This window comes from Diceros bicornis, chromosome 11 (assembly GCF_020826845.1).
Source record: "Diceros bicornis minor isolate mBicDic1 chromosome 11, mDicBic1.mat.cur, whole genome shotgun sequence".
NCBI lineage: Eukaryota > Metazoa > Chordata > Mammalia > Perissodactyla > Rhinocerotidae > Diceros > Diceros bicornis.
This window is the reverse complement of record NC_080750.1, coordinates 55560721-55580419: the sequence shown is the minus strand read 5'-3', so window position 1 is coordinate 55580419 and position 19699 is coordinate 55560721. Positions and strand designations below refer to the sequence as shown.

General features: G+C 37.5%; 1 protein-coding gene across 1 annotated transcript in view; it reads right to left on the bottom strand.

Annotated features, from left to right (window-relative positions):
• Window positions 1–18645, bottom strand: part of PALLD (palladin, cytoskeletal associated protein) — a 243404-nt gene extending 224759 nt beyond the window's left edge. The window contains exons 1-4 of the mRNA XM_058550323.1: window positions 18472–18645; window positions 7271–7337; window positions 5966–6071; window positions 3431–3505 (exon numbers count right to left, since the gene is read on the bottom strand). Coding sequence (XP_058406306.1) covers window positions 3431–3505; window positions 5966–6071; window positions 7271–7278 — 189 coding nt within the window. The 5' untranslated portion in view covers window positions 7279–7337; window positions 18472–18645. The remainder of the gene's footprint in view (window positions 1–3430; window positions 3506–5965; window positions 6072–7270; window positions 7338–18471) is intronic.
• Between the last annotated feature and the right edge of the window lie 1054 nt (window positions 18646–19699).

The window sequence follows — 19699 nt, the reverse complement described above, 5'->3', positions numbered from 1 at the left end:
GACCCACTGCTTGTCCAGCCATGCTGAGGCAGCGTCCCACATACAGCAACTAGAAGGATGTGCAACTATGACATACAACTATCTACTGGGGCTTTGGGGAGAAAAAGGGAAAAAACAAAAAAAGGAGGAGGATTGGCAATAGATGTTAGCTCAGGGCCGGTCTTCCTCAGCAAAAAGAGGACGATTGGCATGGATGTTAGCTCAGGGCTGATCTTCCTCACACACACAAAAAAAGAAGTATGTGTGTGTGTGTGTGTGTTTTTAAGATTATCTGAAGAGACAACAAATAGTGTCCTGGGAAAAAAAATATCCTGTAGCAAATGGCCTGCGGTGAGTATGCCAAAGCTCTAAGGAAATTCTAAAAGTCGATAATGTTGGCAGAAGAACTATAAAAGTCTCATGTGGAGTCTGAGAAAGCATTTGATGAGAATTTTGATAGTTAACAAGAATGTCTTTTTCTAAGTGAAAAGGTTGAGATTATTAACTACTTCTGATGGCATTCTTTCTCCTCCCTTATTTTTAAAGGTAGGAAATCTCTGGTTTTAAATGGATTTTCTTCCTTTGTGAGTGGGTCCAAGGGAGAGCTAATTTTATGGAACATAGCAGAAAAAGTGTTGCTCATGGGGTCCAGCTTGTGTGGATTAGTTAATTAATCACCTCCAGGCTTGTCCAGGAAGCCATTCATGGTAGATTACAAATGGTACACAAATATTTTTCATGTTTTGAGCTTTCAGGCACCAAAGGAGACTCTGATTTATCCCTAGGATTATGAGTTTTGTTCAAACATTGGAAACTTAGAGATGTAGGACATGGGTATACGCCAAGGACCTTAAGCAGTCAAAACTCCATAGGTTATTCCAGGATTACAATTTGGCTCTTCCTGGAGCAAACTTTTTTATCTTGACAGAAGCCATATAAACATAGTTAGCCATTCGGAGAACCTGCAGGAACATAATGAGCAGCCCTGAAGAAGACTGAGAGCCAACCTTCAGAGGTTGCACTGGGCAATCTGGATCATCCATTCAGGGTAGAATTTGGGACCCCTTAGTATTTAGGGTCCATACAAGGGCATCTCTTGTCATACATCAAGTCCACTTGATATTGTGATTCCTTGGAGGGGTTCTTGGGAAGAAATGCCACATGAGGCTAGTTGCTTCCCTGGCCTCACGCGTGTCCCACAGGTCACACCAGCTCTGCTGCCCCAGCTAAGCCCAGTGGCCCAGGCAGAAGTGCTGGCTCTGTCTCTGACCTGCTGTGAAACCCCGGAATCTTTTCCAGAGTAGTATGAGGAAATGGATGGAGGCACCTCTTAGATTGGCAACGTCCACCTGCCATCCCTGTCACCATCATATCCAAGAGAAAGGCCAAAGAAGATGCTAAGGGTGACAAAGTGAAGGCTAGTTTGAGTTACAGAGGGGATCAGCAGATTTATTTTCTAAACCTGCCCCTCCAAAACCAGAGACCAAGCCCAAAAAGGACTCTGCTAAGCAGGGAGAGAAGCTGCCCAAAGGGAAAAAGGGAAAAGCAGATGCAGGCAAAGAAGGAAACAATCCTGCAGAAAACAGGGATGTTCCACAGTCTGGACACAGAGAGTGGAAGGTGCTGGAGATGCCTAGTGAGGTGTGCTCTGTGCTTCCAGTCACTCTACAGTTTGCGATTTTTTTTAAATCAACTTTTAAAAAAGTGTAGAATTTTGTTTTACTTTTTCATTAAGCTGTGTGTTAAGCAACAGAACGTTTCATGGTTTTCTTTTGTGGAAGGGGGAAATACCACTAATAGAACGTCAGTGTCTCAGGAGCTGGATTGCAATGGAGAAACAGGGTTTGTGTCTAGTTTTGAGGATTTCTCTTGGTGCCCAGGAGGAATTCCGTAACATTTCCACCTGCCAGGCCCCTGTGGTGAAGCCCTGTTGGAAGGGAAATCAAAACCTCACATCCTCTTTTCCTCCCCTGATGCCACCAGCATGAACTTTATTTGCTTAAACCAAGAGGTGCATTGGGCCCTGGCACCCCCAAAATCAACTGTGTCTTGGGCAATAACACATCAGGTAATACAGACTTCCTGGTGATGATCTCTTGAAGCTGCTTGTGAAAAGCTCTAAAACTATATATAAATGTGAAGCGTGCACCCTCTGTAAACATTTCGTATTCTAAGCATCAAAGGATGACTTCATTGGCTACTACACTGACATTATTTTGGGTAGGGTTTTATGTGACTTTTTTTTTGCTAGTCTTTCCAGGAGGGGACTTTTAAAGTCCTTGTCAACTATTATTGTTGCCTGTGTCCTACAGTAAATACTCCACTTATGAAAAGATCTTGACTAAAGCTGGGTACAGGCTGGCTTAGGAGGAAAAGAATCATTCCTTACATGAAGACAATCAAGATGCTCTTCCCTACTGCCTCACCAAAGTTTTATGGATTTGCTTTTCACATTTGTCTTTAGTTCATTTCGAATTGATTTTTGTGAAAAATGTGAGGTAGGAGTCCAGTGTAATATTTTTTCACCTCTGAAGAATCCATTCCTTACCCAGTGATCTGTAGGTTTCTGTAGGTATTAGAGTGTCTTTGTGGACTCCATTCTGATTACTCATCAATTTGTCTAACCTTTTGCCAGCACCATACTATCCTAATTCTATACCTTCAGAAAAGTCTTGATATCTCAGAGGACAAATCCCACGTCTTCCCTAAGACCACCTTATTTTTCTTCGTCAGGAGTGCTCTGGCTATTCTTGGCCATTTTTTCTCCCTCACAACTTTTAGAATCAAATTGCCAAATTCTATATCGAACCAATAAATAAATACAAGGAACCTGTTGGAATTTTAGCTAGATTTGCATTAAATTTATAGATTAATCTGGGAGTCCTGACTTCTTTACAATCTATCCGTCCACAGGCATGGCATATCTCTCCATTTATTTGTGCCTTTTCAAATGTCTTTCAATAAAGTTTGATAATTTTCTCAAAAACAAAAGGAGGGGAAAAGAAGGAGAAGAAATGCTACATGGAACCAATTCTGAGTTGAGCAGTTGACCAATGAAACGGGTGTCATTCAGCTTGGCAATGCCAAACACCAACTTAGACCAAATTGAAAGTTGGGCAAATTTTTTTTGAATTTCTATAAAACTGGCTGGTTTTCCCAAGCAATTTCCTCCACAGCATTTTTTCTTATTTTTTTCTACCTGTCTTGGCTTTTCCACTCTGTTTTAAGCTCTATCATGTCACTGATCACACCCACACTTCTCAGACCCTTCACAAGACTATAGTCACACAGCAGTTATTCAATAGATACCTATTTAGCCCCAAAGGGAACCATGATAATCAGACTACTGATATGTTCATTTTAATTTTTAAAGACTACTACATGAGGCCACATGTGAATGGAATTTAAGGACCAAAGCAAACACAGAGAATGAAACTCGCAGATGTCAGACCTTTGTAAAAACAGGAGGAAAGTAGGCAGAAGTGGTTCCATCAGGTCGGCAGAGATACGAAGTTGGACTGTGAACCTGAAAAAGCAGAGACACATGGATCAAATTCTAAATATACAAATTGCTGAAAAGTTGCATTCAAGAAACCTGTCATTATTGGGATCGCTCCACACGAATGAAACGAGTGAATGAAAGCACTGCCATATATCACTCTGCCTGTCTACTTTTACAGTACAGACATTGTTCGACGTCCTCATCTCACATCTGTTACTCTTCTCTATTCAAAAGGATATTCAAGGTAAAAGTTCCCTGGTTCCTTAGGGATCCATGAGCTTTTAAATGCTCTTACCAAATGGATTTCTGTGTGTGGGACTTCCACAGGGGTCTTTTTAAAAGCTCTCACAGACGTTATATTTTATTTTTAAATATAGTCTGGATTCATTGAATAAAAAGCACAAGTTACTGGCAGTGGAGGGTAAAGTAAATTATCAAACATCTCCCTATCTTATTTTTAACTTGTACTCTTTTCAATATACGGATTACGGGAAACGCAAAGAAAAGGAACATATTTTTTTGTGTGTGCAAAAAAGGAAAGGTGCTAAAACCCTGAATGGCACTAATCTCTGGGGAAATATAAAAAATTTAAAGTACTAAATGGAAAATATTTCTTTGTGTATAATCATTTATTTTCAAACACTCTGGATTTATTCACTTCTATTTAAGCAAGTATTAGCTTCTTAACCTAAGATGATGGTGATCTGATATTATGCGTCTAAACATGCCACAGGATGTCATAGAGAATGTTGGCAGAGTTATAGTGATGCTAGAATGGGTCTTATTCATTATCTCTGTAAGATTTTTTACTGGCTTGTGAATCAGGAGGCCTGGGTCTCACTTTTCACTCTTTCTATGTCCAAAGAATATATGTTCTCCTATATAGTATTTACTCTGTGCCAGCCACTGTTCTAAGTGTCAAATGAAAATCAACTCACTGAATCCTCATGACAATCCTGTAAGATAGATGGTATTGTTATCTTCATTTTACAGATGAAGAAACCAGACACAGAGAAGTTGCGTCACTTGCTCAAGGGCCCTTAGTCAGTAAATGGTAGAGCTGGGATTCAAACTCAGGCAGTCTGGCTCCAGGGCGTTAACCCTTATGTAACACTGCCTCTAAAAATAAAGCTACGGAGTTTCTCTGAGCACCCTATTCTCCCAACTATAAAAGTGAGATATATTACCTTCTGTTCAGTGTTCCTGTAGAATTTAAAACTGTACTATTTACATTAAGATATTTACATGTTTAGATGCATGTGTCTTTCTGCTCTCAGGCTTCTGTGTTACACCTTAATATACTCTGTCTTATTCAAGAAGTGTTTCACATGTATATTTCCTGTTTCCCAGGCATAGTTTATAAACTATTTGGGAATGGAGCTGGGGACATTTTTTTTTCTGCCATGAAATGCCTTGCACAGTGCTAAGCATTCATTAAATACTTATCAATACTTAACTATCAAACACCAAAAAAATCCACTGTTTTAATCAGGAATATTTCTATGAAGTCTACTCTAGTTTAGGGATTTAAAGGAAATAGCTAGTATATATGACATCTCCAAGTAACTTATACTGGTTGGTTCTTTTCAAGTTTATGAATTCAAATGTCTTTTCTTTACTGTGTACATATTTCACATATCACAGAGTATATGTCACAGACTATAATTACTAAAACACCTATGAGTGTTCAATAGATTACAGTAAAGGCTGATAGAAGTCATGATGATGCTCATCAAACATACTTATTGTTAGAATAAGATACTAGATACTTATTTAGTTAGAAATGAGGTTACATTTCAAGAGTGGGCAGAGCCTTCTGTGAGTGTTGTAGTTAAAGATACTCATCATAGCACAAAGGAAAGTTACATATATTTAATTTAGAGACATTTAGATTTTAATATTTTTCACTTTTTTTTTTTTAAACTTCATGTTTGTGTTTGCAAAGAAAACTCACTACAGCTACTTTCCAGTAGTAGTTTATATAGCTGTTCTTTCTTGGATAAAGCAGTCTTACAATGAAATAAAAACAGCATAAAAATGCATGGTGAAGTCAAGGAATTTGAATTGTTTTTTTCTTATTATCTGTTTAGTTCTTACAGGATGGGACAACTTTCGTTGGTATGTGGACTTTTCTTGTCTTCTAATTTGTTTTAAATGAGCTAACGAATTTGACTAAATGGAAGAGGCCACATATGTGGGGGAATAATCAAATAGTCACAGCTAAAACAGATATCATTTTATCAGATTATTCGCTGTTAGAGAAATTCCCAGTAGAAATGCAGATGTTGACTCATTGGTGGTGTGGCTTTGATTAAAGATTATTTTTAGTGGATTAAAAGGAAGCACTTTACCTACCGTTTTATTTTCTTCCAGTTGTGTTTCCACTTAGAAAATATTTCAAGGGACTGTACTAGTTAGAATCAAAGTTATATTCCTTGCTAATAAGTTTGACTCCTTGTGGGCTTTGGTCCAAGGCACACTTACCTGTTGAACAGGGACAGATAATGGTTGAATCACAGCTGTGGTTACTCCTGTCTTTGGAGATGATGATCCTATCGTCAAGGAAACGGAAGTTGTTTTCTTTTGAGCTCTGGAAAATAGGGAGCCAAATATTCAGTCAGAATTTTTTTAAAGCAGGAATTATTCTTTGAAACATTTCCACAGAATAGCCCCGTTTCTTTTCATATACTCAATCCACCTCAACCGTAGGTGCTTCAGAAATGGGAAGCCATAATGTCCAGTTAGAATAGCTGTGGTCAGTATATGACAGAATGGAGCTTATAGACAGAAGCAAATAAACACATGGATGACAGAAAAGTAGCTGTATGTAACTCAGCAATCATCAGAGAACCTAAAGCATTGCACTTGAAAATCCTGAGAGAAAAGAAAATACTTGGAAAAAGCCTAATCTCCAGTAGTAAGCAGATATTTGAAACCTTTTGAGTTAGAGTTCTATATTTAATTCGAAGTTTTGGTTGTCTGTTTTAAGTCTAGCAGCTGTTCTTTGTACTGGTTTCTAATTTTACGTTGAGAGTGTCTTGGCATTTTTGTCTTTTCTTAGTACATAAAAGTTAGTGAGGTGTAGAGAAAGGTTAAGAAGAGTTGGTTTCTGGGCCCAGTTTTGCTAAGTCACTGGCTATGTAATCTCAAGAGAGTCATGTAACTTCACTAAACTCGAGATCCTCATCCGAAATCAGAGGTGGCAGAGTACATATATAATCTTATTAAGGTCCCCTTAGTATTACTATTTGGTGATTATTTGATGCTAAATGGATATAATTGTTATGTATATACTAGTAGATCAAAGGAATTTATTAGCACAGCTTCAATATTCATGGAGTTTTCTACTAAATTCTGGTAGATTTTATTTTTACAAAATAATTAAGATATTAACATTTTACTAGTAATCCATGTCTTTGTAGGAAGAACTAAATTTTAAGATTTTCATGACAAAATCTAACTAGAAATAGACTTTATCCAAATGGAAACCCATTTCTGGTCTTATTAGATTTCCAATTTGTATATATAAATTAGTCCTCATTTACATTTCAGTAACGATTTAACTAGTTTTCTCTGAACACAACTGTTCTTTTAATACATTTATAACATTGTATATATTAGACTTCACAGTTCAAATTCGTAAGTTAAAAACTGTGTTCCAAGTTCAAGTATTTGATCTTTGATTGACATCAGTTGACCCTTTCCTTTAGAGCACAACACCCATGGCTTCATACTCCAACAACTCTGTTGACATTCTTTGCTCTAATTAATGGAATCGTAGGTACTTACTGTGGCATAGCTCCAGGTTTTGATTTGAAAGCTAAACTTTCACTGTCAGAATCTGTTGAACTGGCACCTGAATTAAAAAATAATAATGAAATTAAGATGTAAGTAGTATCTGTAATTGCTTCAAAGAGTTACTTTCTTCATTTTTAAACAATAACATACAAAGTCTTGTTTTGAAATAGTGAATAGTTTAGACCATTTTTACTTGGACTGTTTTTTCAGAAAATCATTGAAAAGCTTTCTTCAAAGCAACATGTTTTTAATGTCAGATGTATTATTAGTTTCATTTTTATCACATTGGCCATCACAATCATACTTTTAAATGGCTTATAAACCATGAAATAAATGGATGTGTCTGTATGTAAAACATGTATGATTTTAAACTTTGACCCTTTCCCAGGAGATTACATAGTGTGGATTATTACTATCTTCATTATTCATTAATTAGGAGATGCTTTCTGACTCTTTGATAAAGTAGAACATGACAGCGGCTTCATTCTTCAATAAGAGGGTCCCTGCTTTTAGATCATGCCCTCCCAAATTCATTTTGCTTCATTACTGTTTTTGAATTAAGGGTCACCTTACCAGATTTTTTAGTCAAAATGGAAACTGTACTTACATTTTAATGCTCACATATTTTGTGACAAAAGATTTTAGGGGACATTTAAAATGACTGATGGTTAGAAGTATATTCTTGATATTTCTTTTATGAGACATATTTAACTTAAGCTATTTAAATTATCTCTTTAAAAATATTTTAATATAAAATAATACATGCTTATAGAAAAGTAACCAAATAGCACAAAATTGTTTGACATAATAATAAACAACAGTGGGTACCTTCCCTAATGCCATTCTGCACACATTAGTCTGGTGTGTATTTTTCAGATAAATTTAATATATTAACATATATATTTATGTACATATTTATACAAATGGAATCACACTATATGTACTCTTTGCAGTAAGTTATTTTTGCCTATCAATACATTTAGAATATATACATTCACCTAAGTCTCTTGGATGGCTGCCTAGTGTTCTTTCCTGTGACTATAAAACGTTTTTCCAGCCTTTTATTGATGTTGAAACAGTCATGTTTAGGTAACTCTGCTGGAATGTTTGCTGTCCTTTCCCATTTATTCCTATAACTAACACCTAGTATAGGCTTTCTTCACCTAGTTCCTGGACTACCACAATAGATTCTTATCTTGTCTTCCCAACTCTCTCTCTCTCTTAAATTGGACTTCAACTTATGTCAGATTAATTTTCCCATAACATACCTTTCTTGTTAAAAAAACCTCAGATGATATATGAGTTTCTACGCCGTGAATTAAAAACCTGCTATTTAGTGGCTTTCATGATTTCCAACCTAATTTTCTAGCTCTATCTGCCAAAAACTTCCTGTACTTCCATGTCACATGACCCCAATCCGGAGAGTTGAACATACTCACTGGTGTATACTCCACTAAGTAATGGGAATACAGCAGTAAAGAAAATACACACATGCCCCTGCCCTTGTGGAGTTTACATTCTTTTGAGGACACAAACAATAGATAAGATAAATAAATACATGACACGGTGAGTAAAATGAGAAAAACAGAGCAGGGTAGGGGCATAGAGAGCGATGGGAACGCAGTGAGATACGATTTTAAGTAGAGTGACAAGGAAGGCTCCACCAAGATAGAGACTTTAAACAAAGATCTAAAGTTGGTGAGGGCTTTCCCTTCTTGGTCTTTTCCCATGTTTATACCTTTAGTTATATTATTCACTCTTGTAGGAAACTTCTACCCAGTCTTTTCTGAATGTTCTGTCTTTTAAGATCAGCCCATTTTTCTGCGCTGTCTTCTCTGAACTCCCAGTATTCTTGTTTACACTACTCATGTCACTTATATCATCATTATATGCTAGAAAATTATAAGTTCTTTGATAACTGAGGTGGGGTTAGGAAGGGAACTACCAATTTTTGAGGACTTACTATTTGCCTGGCAGTCTGCTAGGCACTTTATTGCATTTAATTATTATAATAATGAACCTCGCTAAGAGGTGAGCTATGTCCAGATACACATAGGAAAATTGAGGAACCAAGAGGTTAATTAACTTGCATAAGGTCACATAACTAGAAAGCAGTGGCGACAGGATTTGCACTGCTGTTTTTTGAACTCGCGGCCTATGACCTCCTTCATGCCACATGACGTTCATGTGCTGTGCAAGTCTGTATTTCTCTGAGGGCTGAGCTGCAAGTTCTACTCACAGCAGGGCTTTAACTTCTGGTAGAACAAATGAATGGAACTAGGGAATCACAGAGCTTGTCTGGGGACAGGGAGTGGACTGTACAACCAGAGAAGAGCAGCATGCTGGAGAGCAGAAGTGGGAGGCAAGTCTAGAAACACAGGGTGGGATCTGGAACACCAGGGCTCCAGTGTTGGGACTCTATGTCCAGGTATTGAGAGTGGTGATTGGGAAAATGAACAGTGCAGGATTAACTGGGGGAGCAGGAAAAAAAAAAACAGAGCAAAACAAACAGCAAAACATCAAAAATAGATGATAGACAAGGAGAAAATTTTAGCCACAATAAGCAGGTGGGAGAAGCTGAGCAGGGGAAATACCGGTAGACTCGGTTACCAGCAAGTCATGGTAACCTGAGGGAGACCAATTTGACTGGAATCATGAGAGTGTTAAGGAGAAGGGGAAGGGTGGCAAAAGTCCTATGGAAGTTATCACAGACACTCTCAAAGTGGCCAGAAATTGGGGAGAAAAATAGCTATTTTTCATCTGATTCCAAACATTTAAGTCATTAAAAAAAAACAAACCCCCTCCGATCACCTCTATTTAGAAAGCCATTCTTTGTTTCATTCTCTTTTGCTACTTTTCCAGCTGATTTTCAGAGAAAGGTAAAGAACCAAAAAGGTTTGTGTTTCCTGAATAAGAAGACATTTGCTCCTTTTTGCACACCTGTCCAACCCTTGTGAAATCTCAATGTCACCTTCTGTCTCGGGTGTCAGAGCGGCTCTTGCAGACTGTGGCAGATCAAATCTCCCTGTCTACGCCAGCAGCTTCTCTGCCCTCCCCTCAGGGCCATCCTTCCCTCCCTCTCCTCTCCTCTCCTGTCTCCTCTCTGTAGTCATCTGCTTTCCCACCTGCTGGTTAGGAACAAACACTCCTGTCTCAAGTTAACATTTTTCTCTGTATTTATCACACCATCACTTTCAGTTTTTTATGTAGGCTCCAATCTGAAAGAGGCACATGCTCCAGTCCTTGCAATTACTATCTATCTGCTCATCTAATATTTACCCACCTAGATGCTATTTCTATATCGCCTCCCAAACAGAGTGAAAGAGTCAATGCCAAAAATCTCCACTCTATCTAGCAATGGAGTGCAGGTGGAAATGTCTCCCAAATGAGCCTTCTGTCTGGACCTTAAAAGGATTTCCCTTTTCATTTTTAAAACTTACCCAATCTAATACTTCCTTGTATGAAAAGATCCATAAAGTGCTCTTAGCAAAAATTAAAGAAAAAAAGCATTTGGAATACCACCATCTGGATACTTTGGAGCATAACCTTCCAAAGCTTATCCTGGTGTATATATATAAATAATAAATAAATTTTTAAAAGGTGATGCTATAATACTCTTCAATTATTGCTTTTCCCCCCACTTAGTACATTGTGAAATGCCTTTCCATGTCAATAAATAACCAAGTACTTTGTAATTTTCTAATGGCTGCTTCAACTTCACTTGGGTGGATTTACCATAAGCTTCTCATTCCACTACTAATGAATATATTTATTATTTCCATTTTTTAACATCTCCCCAGAAAGGTATGTAAAATAGAAATACACCAAAATGCTCATTTCCCCTACACTTATGAAAACACTATGCTTTAATTATAATAATTTATATTTTTATTTATTTATTATATATTTATATATATAAATTATATTTAATATAACTATACAAAAATAAAAATAATATATTTATAATTTAATTATAATAATTTTACTTATTTTTGTCAATTTGATATCTTCCTTAATTTTAAAAAAAGCTATATTTCTGAGTGAAAACAAAATAGATATAATCATACAACTTCAACTTCAGGAAATAGGAAGTCTTCATGAAAGCAGATATCAACCATTAAAAATATATATAAATACTATATTTTTATATTATAAATATATATATACACACACACACATATTTAAAGTCCCTGACTGACTTCAGTGAATCTAGTCATGGAGCTCATCCTTTTGTACATGTTTTGCCCTTCAAAATTTAAGGAGTAAATACATTCTGCCCTCCATTCTCATTACTCATTTTTCTCCCTCCCTTCTTTCTCAGTTGTTATAATTACCAGCACAGCAACAATCATCTGCAGTCTCAGATAAGAGTAACTGAAGCAATGCCAACGATTTAAAATTTTTTAAATAATGAATGACTATAAAGGCATTAAAATGAGTTTTCAAGAATGTTCAACAACATGCGTAGATGTTTGTGACAGAATAGGTTAAATTTTAAAAAGCAAGGTACAAAAGAGTGCAGAGTAAAATATACACATATAGGAAAAAGACTGGAAAGATGAAAATATCAAGAGTGACTGACACAGGACAGTGGAATTACACGAGTTTTATATTTTCTTTTTATCTATACGTTCTAGATTTTTAAAAATGAAAACGTGCTATTTTTGTAACAGTAATTACAGCTCACACTTATGCCAGGCACCGCTCTAGGGGATTAACTCATTCAATCCTTACAACAATTTAATTTTCTCCACGCAGTTATTCATGGAGATATGAATATTCTCCTTCTCCATGCAGAGAAGGAGAAATTGAATTATAGAGCCATTGAATAACTGTTCAAGGTCCTGGAGCTAGGAACTAGGCTGGTCAGAAAATATTGTGAAAGAATGGCCAACGCTGTGCTGAGCCTTCTTCTGCTTCTCTTAGCATATTTTCAAAATCTGGCCGAAGAAAGCTTATGCTCAGAGAGGCTTTATTCTGCTGGGATCAACAGGAGCAGTTACTCATATAACATCTCATCATGCTTCAAAATGATGCTTAAGAGGGCCACACATTTTATCTGACTATTCAAAGCATCAAGAACCTATAAATAAATATCAAACAGGATCTGCCAACGTGCATCATGCTCCAGTATTCTTTCCCCCCTCCCCACCTTTTAATGCTGCCCTGATTTCCTCTCCACCCAACCCAACTACTTATCCACAAGGTCCAGTTTAATCCAGCTTCCCTCATCCTACATTTCAGAATCACCACACTGCCCTCTTTGGAGCCCCTAAAGCTATAATGACCTGTGTAATCCATTGTACAATCAGGAGGGGGTCGTGGTGAACACTTGAGCTGTCTATGTTTATTTCACATGTTTACCTCTCCTATTTATATTGTGAAATTCTTGAGACTATGTCTTCACCATCTAGTCCTTGAGGGTACCCCCCTCACCATCTGGTACACATGTGGGCCAGATTCTGTCTCCTTTCTCCTTTTCAAAGACTTTGTTCTCTATCTTATTCTCCCTTCCTTCTGCATTATTTTTGTTTTCTCTCTTGGATTACTTTCATTAGCATATAAACATACTCTAGTACTTCTGATATAAAAACAAACAAACAAGCAGACAAACTGAAAAAATCCATCTTTCTTATCCAGCAATTCCACTTCTGGCTATTCATCCAAAGGAAACAAAAATACTAACCCGAAAAGGTATCTGCATCCCCATGTTTACTGCAGCATTATTTACAATAGTCAAGACATAGAAATAACCTAAGTGTCCATCAATGGATGAATGAATAAAGAAAATGTGGTATATATATACAATGGAATATTATTCGGCCATAAAAAAGGGAAATCTTGACATTTGCAACAACACGGATGGACCTTGAGGGCGTTATGCTAAGTAAAATAAGTCAGAGAAAGAAAAATACTGTATGATCTCACTTATATGTGGAATCTAAAAAAAACCAAAAAAATCCCACAAATGTGAACTCATAGATAGAGAAAACAGATTGGTGGTTGCCAGATGCTGGGGATAGCAAGTAGGTGGAATGGATGCAGGGGGTCAAAATGTACAAACTTCCAGTCATAGAATAAATAAGTCCCGAGGGTGTAATGGACAGCATGGTGACTACGGTTAATGATACTGTATTATATATTTGAAAGCTGCTAAGAGAGTAGATTTCTTCTTATCACAAGAAAACAAATTTATAGATAGCGATGGATGTTAACTAGAATTATTGTGGTGATCACTTCACAATATATACATACAACAAATCATTATGTTGTACACCTGAAACTAATATGTCAATTATATCTCAATAAAAAAAACAAAACATCTTTCTTCTTCTTTTTTTTTTTTTTGTGAGGAAGATCAGTCCTGAGCTAACATCTGCCAATCCTCCTCTTTGTGCTGAGGAACACTGGCCCTGGGCTAACATCCATGCCCATCTTCCTCCACTTCATATGGGACGCCGCCACAACATGGCTTGCCAAGCGGTGCGTTGGTGTGCCCCCGGGACCTGAACCGGCGAACCCCAGGCTGCCACAGCGGAGCGCGTGCACTTAACCGCTTGCACCACCGGGTTGGCCCCAAAACATCTTTCTTGACCCCATACTTCCTTCCAGATACTAGCCCATATCTCTGCTGCTATTTGAACAAAACTTCCCCAGTGAGATCTATTATTTGTTGCTGCTTCTTCCATATTTTGCAAACTTTTCACAACTCATTCCATTTGATCATTGGTCCTAAATTCCCCAATCCCTCTTGTTAAAAATCACTGACAACACTCATAGTTGCTAAACCCAGTGGTTTCCTCCTTGTCTTCATCTGACTGGACTCTCAGCAGCAGTGAACAGAGCTGGCATTTCCCTCCTTCCTGAACCACCGTCTCTTGACTCCCCTTACACCACACTGCCTGGTCTCTCTCCCACCCCAGGACTCCTCCTTCTTACTCTCCTTTGTTGGCATCTCCTCCTCGAGGAAGGAGCATCCCAGCCTCAGACTTGGTCCGCTTTCTCTTCCCTATCTCTTCCTCCTCCCTACCTAGTCTGTCCAGTAATATGTCCAGTCGCACAGCTTTAGTCACCATCTACAACCCAATGCTCCCAAATATATGTTTCCCACCCTGTGCTCTAGACTATACTCAAATGTCCAATTACTGACTTGACACATCCACTTGGCTATCTAAATAGGGATTTCAAATGCAGCACGTTCAAAACAGAGCACTTACTTCCCTCTGTCCCATAATCTGGTTCCTCCTCAGTCTTCCCATTTCAGAGATCAGCAACATTGTCCACATAAATGGTAAAGCTGAAGTCTACAGAGTCGGACCTGACTCCTTTCATCCCCTCGTCCCCGTATCTAACCCACTGCATGGCTTTCGGGGTCTGCCTCTGACTCTAACTCTGATCTGACTCTCCTTCCTCCATTTACACCGTATCCTCATGAAGTACCATCATTTCTCCCTCTGTAATGAGGCAACAGGCTTCTACCTGGTCTCCCGATTATATGCAACAGTTTAAAAATATAAATCAGAAAATGTGACTTTTAAACCTTCATGACTTGCAATTCTATTTAGAATAAAGGCCAAACTGCTCACAGTGACCATAAGGCCCTATGTTGTACATGAGCTGGCCACTGCCCAACCTTCCAAGCCGCTTCTTCCCTGTTATGTTCCAGCTACCCTGGACTTCCTTCTGCTCCTTGGACACATCTGGTCTTCCCCCCCAGACCCTTGTATTCACTCCTGTCCGAAGCACTCTTTTCCCAGTCTTCCCATCGGCTTCTTCTCCGAGTTCCGGGCTTAGAGCAAATGTCCTCTCTTCAGAGAGGCCTTCCTGAACACCCTATCCCATTAGCTACCTTTATTTTCTTCCCAGCACTTGCTGGTGTCTAGAATTATTTATGAGTTACTGGTTTACTCTCCCACCTCTCCCAGTGTGTCAGTGCAGTGAGGACAGAGGCCTGTCCTGCTCACCGACGTGTCCCCAGTGCCCAGACTACTGCCTGCCTTGCAGTAGTCCCTCAGGAAATCCTTGATGAAGAACTAAAGAGGGCTCAATTACGTGCCTGGAAAAATGCTGTCCTCAGACCCTAAATCCTATTACTAGACTGAGGTGAGGATCTAGCTGCCCCAAGATAATGAGTTCATCTGCATTTTATTCTGTAGTGGTTAGGAGGGCAGACTCAGGAGTCATACTGCCTGGCTTTGAATCCTTGAATCCCAGGGGTGTGTGGGTGTGTGTGCACATGCATGCACGTGTGTGTGTGTGTGTGTGTGTGTGTGAGAGAAAGAGACAGAGAGAGATATCTTGGGCACCACTTAGCCTCTCTAAGCCTCAGTTTCCTCAACCATAAAATGGGGGTGATTTTTTTAATAAGGATTAAATGAAATAATCCATGTAAAAATGAAGAACAGTGCCTGGTTCCTAGTATACACTGAATAAACATTAGTTACTGTTCTTAAGCTACAATTTCTTTTGTATATCGTTCTAAAATTTCATGCATAAGACCGTGACGTTTAGACAGTTTCCAACTAGCAGGTTGTTAAACTTTTAAGGAAGGTTTTTCTGAGATTTTAAAATTCTACAGGAAACTTCCTACCCTCCAATAGATACCCCACCAATGACTGCGTGTTGACACAGTAATAGCAACATGGTTTAGGAAACAATTCAACAGGGACATGTCTGAATCCAATTTAGTGCTGGAATAAGTAAAATATAAAAATTTCTTACTCTTAGTCTTAATGTGAGTCTAAGAATTTATGTGACATTCTATTCCATTTCATTTAATTGTTCTTAGGGATAAAAAATACACTCAAATCTCTCAGGTTCTTTTCAAAATTATCATCCATTTTTCATTAGGCCAATGAGTCAGTTTTCTAAAGCATTTTCTGTTAGGCTTAGGACACTGAATCGTAATGGCTCTTTATTCAGGCTCTGCCCAGCTTCCTTATCCTGTCTTCACACACAATCTATCTGAAGTCACAGATACCTGATGACTGGTTGGCTATCTAAGTTCAGGGGTATCATGTGAAAAAAAGTACACTGGGAAAAAAATCCACTATCTTTGTTGAAGTCCTGGGCATGACATACACGTGGCATATAGAACTGGAGGAATATTTTTCCCATATTGGTAACTCATCCAGATGATTTCAAAGGCAGAAGAGGACTGGCAGTTCAGGGGCTTCTTCACAGAAGAACCAAATGTAATGCAATAAAATTAAAGGCCACATTTTGAATGGTTTCGGTCAACCAGAGTTACATACTGACACTGGTTTCAGAGGTACAGAAATATTTTCTTTTATTATATGAAAAGTAAGTATATCTTAGATATGTCCTGCAGGTAATCTTTAAGTTAATTTGTATCCTTGTAACAATTTATATATTTCTGTTTTATCGCTTATTATAACATATCATTTTATATTCTTTTTTTTTTTTTTTTTATGTGCCCATCTCTGCTGTTACATTGCTGTTACATATCAAGCCCTCCTTGATATCAGGGACTGTGTCTTAATCATATTTGTACCTGCACTACCTGGCACATAGGAGGGCCTTAATAACTTGTTGGCTGAATTGAGTTGGTAGGCTAGTACTTAAACTTAATGTGATTTCATTTAACATCTGTAGTATAGAAGCAATACACACTAAAATTCACCACATTTCTAGCAATATTGAAAGCAAATAAAGCATTTAATTTTAAGAGGCTCTATCTGATCTTGGATTTGGGAGACAAATCTGATCATCATGAGCAAACAGGTTTTTTACGGAAGTTTAAGTCCCCTTCCTGGTATTCTAAAATGCTTCAAGAAGTTTCCTACACAGCCCGCCCATGACTAATACTTACTGCTAACTTATTAGTTAAATGTTAAAAATCTTTTTGTCATTCTTTTTCTGTTCATTTAGCACTTTGAAATGTGTGTGACATAGTGGTTAGGAATATGGCCCTGGAGCAAGACTGCCAGGGTTCAAAACCTTGGGTGACTTTGAATGAGTCCCTCTAACCTTTCTGGGTCTCAGTTTACCCATCTGTAAGAAGAAAATACTAATAATACTTCACAGGTTTATAGTGAAGTTTAAATGGCTAATGTATGTATATGTGTGCATTTACAGGTGTCATGTGTTAGTTATTGTTATATAAAGAATGTTTGCTGTTATTAGCAGGACATGGTCCCTTGAGGAGTTTACAGATGTTTGCTTTCAGAGACAAGGCAGAGATCCTTTTATTAAAAGTAAACGTTCATACTTTTAGTCAGTTACTTCTAAAACTAATTTTTTTGGTCAGTTCTTAAAGGAGCTATAAATGATGATTCACATGTTGCTTTATTCTATTTTAAATAATAAAGAAATTTGGTGGTATAAATCAGTAAAAAAAATAGTAAAAAGATGAAAATTAAGGTAGTAGAGACCTCAAGGATTTTAATTTTCTTTCTATATTTTAACAACCATTTTGAAAAGCAACCAAGTAATAGGGTCCTCACCAATTTATGAATTTAGGGACAATATGAACACCGTGGTGCTTAAAACACTTCCAATGTAAATCATTGGTATTGATCAAAATGCAATAATAATGTAAAACTATATACTTTGATATCAAGTTTTCTAATTCCCTATAGGCTGAGTTTTGTCAAAAATGAATTGATAGAACAATAGAAATAGTCTACTTTCTGCCTACCCCTCTTTAATACAACAATGATTCTTGAAATTTTTTCATCTAGTCGTTGCAAGTTCATAGTACATTTAGCAGGAATAACAGAGTCTTAACAAAAGAAGAAAAAATTCTGGAATTTAATAAAAGTGAGAACACTTAAAATATTCAGTCACTTAACATTCTCATGAAGAATCTCCTAAATCATTTATAGTTTAACTTTGGTTGACAGATATGGTACTTCAATACATTCCCATTCTTTATTCACAAGGTAAACCAAAAATAAGTTGGGTACTTTATATTTTAAATAAGTTCAAGTTAATGGAGTGGAAATGTTTTAAATTAAAAGGAACAAATGTTGACATTAGACATAGTTGATGTATGCCTAAGTGTCAGAACTGTTCCATTTATTTACAAAGTTTTCAGGAGAAATGAGGTTTGAATCACAACACCATTATGCTGTTTGCATTGGAAAAGCATATTCACAAAGAAGTCCCGACGCCTTAGATACTCAAGCTGTTAGACGATTCATACTCCTTTACCATGCACCTCTCCTCACCTTCAATGAACACCTCGGCAGATGTCGTGTCTGAGCCGCTGGGGTTCGTAGCCAGACAGGTATAGCGACCTGTGTCGTCTTCAAAGGCCTCTGCTATGATCAGGGTGTGGAGGTCCCCACCCTCACAGTGGATCTGAATATCAGGAGTGTTGTACAGCTCTTTCCCCTCACAGAACCATCTGCAGGCCAAATGGAGGTCAAAGGACAGGAGAGAAAGAAAGGAAATGGTGATGTTTAAAATAATAAAGCAGAAGTGAAAGCCTAGATGCTATGTAATAAGACGCTTGTTTGAGAAAAAAAGATCCGTGTCAATGTTACTGATGGAAATTCTACATTTTAGACCCTGAAATTAATGATTAGACAATTCCCACAGGTTTTCTTTGTAAAGCATCTTGTACATTTTAACAACCTTGAAATAAGGGACATTGTCAAACTTGGAAAGACCATCTCAGTTACAAAATAAAAGGAAAAGAAATTCAAAATGTCTTATAAAATGTTTTAGCATAAACGCCTCTTACATTTATTACAATTTTATCTATTCTTATCTAAAGAAAAATATGAAAGTAATATAAATGTTATGCTCAAAATATCTAAGGTATCAAGGGAAACTAGTCATCATGTTAAAAAAATCATAGGCAGCAATATTTTTGTTGACCTGAAGACTTCTGATCAGCTGAGCAGTAATAGATTTAATGCCTCCCACATTTCTGATATTTACAAAACTTTCTAGCCCACCGCCTGGCCTCCACGCTGTAGAGAGATGCAGTGGCTGTGCTGTAATTCATTCTTGCTGATCAGCACTTTTCCTCTCCCAAACAAGCAGCACCTTGGTGTGGGAGGCTGCAGGCTGCCAGACTGCTTCAACACGGGTTCTCTCTCACTCTTTCCTTTATTCCCCTAGCACCTCACACTCACAACAGGATTCTTACAAAATAATATGAAGCTGCCCTAAACTGCACCCCCAAATGTGATTTATTTTTATGAAACATGTAGGAATGTGCCACTTATAACTAAAAGGATTGAAATCTCTGGGACAGTATTGTCCATTTAGCTCTTAATCAGCACTTAGAGATTTTCTCTAAGTCTAATCTTCTATAAAATTCTTTGGACTTGGCAACTTTTTGTGAAAATATGGCACTGAAGACTAAATTTTTCTGTATTTAGATAGCACAATATAAGTATTTTTCTATATTTAATCTGAAAATAAAGTTAATAAGTCAGTTTGCTA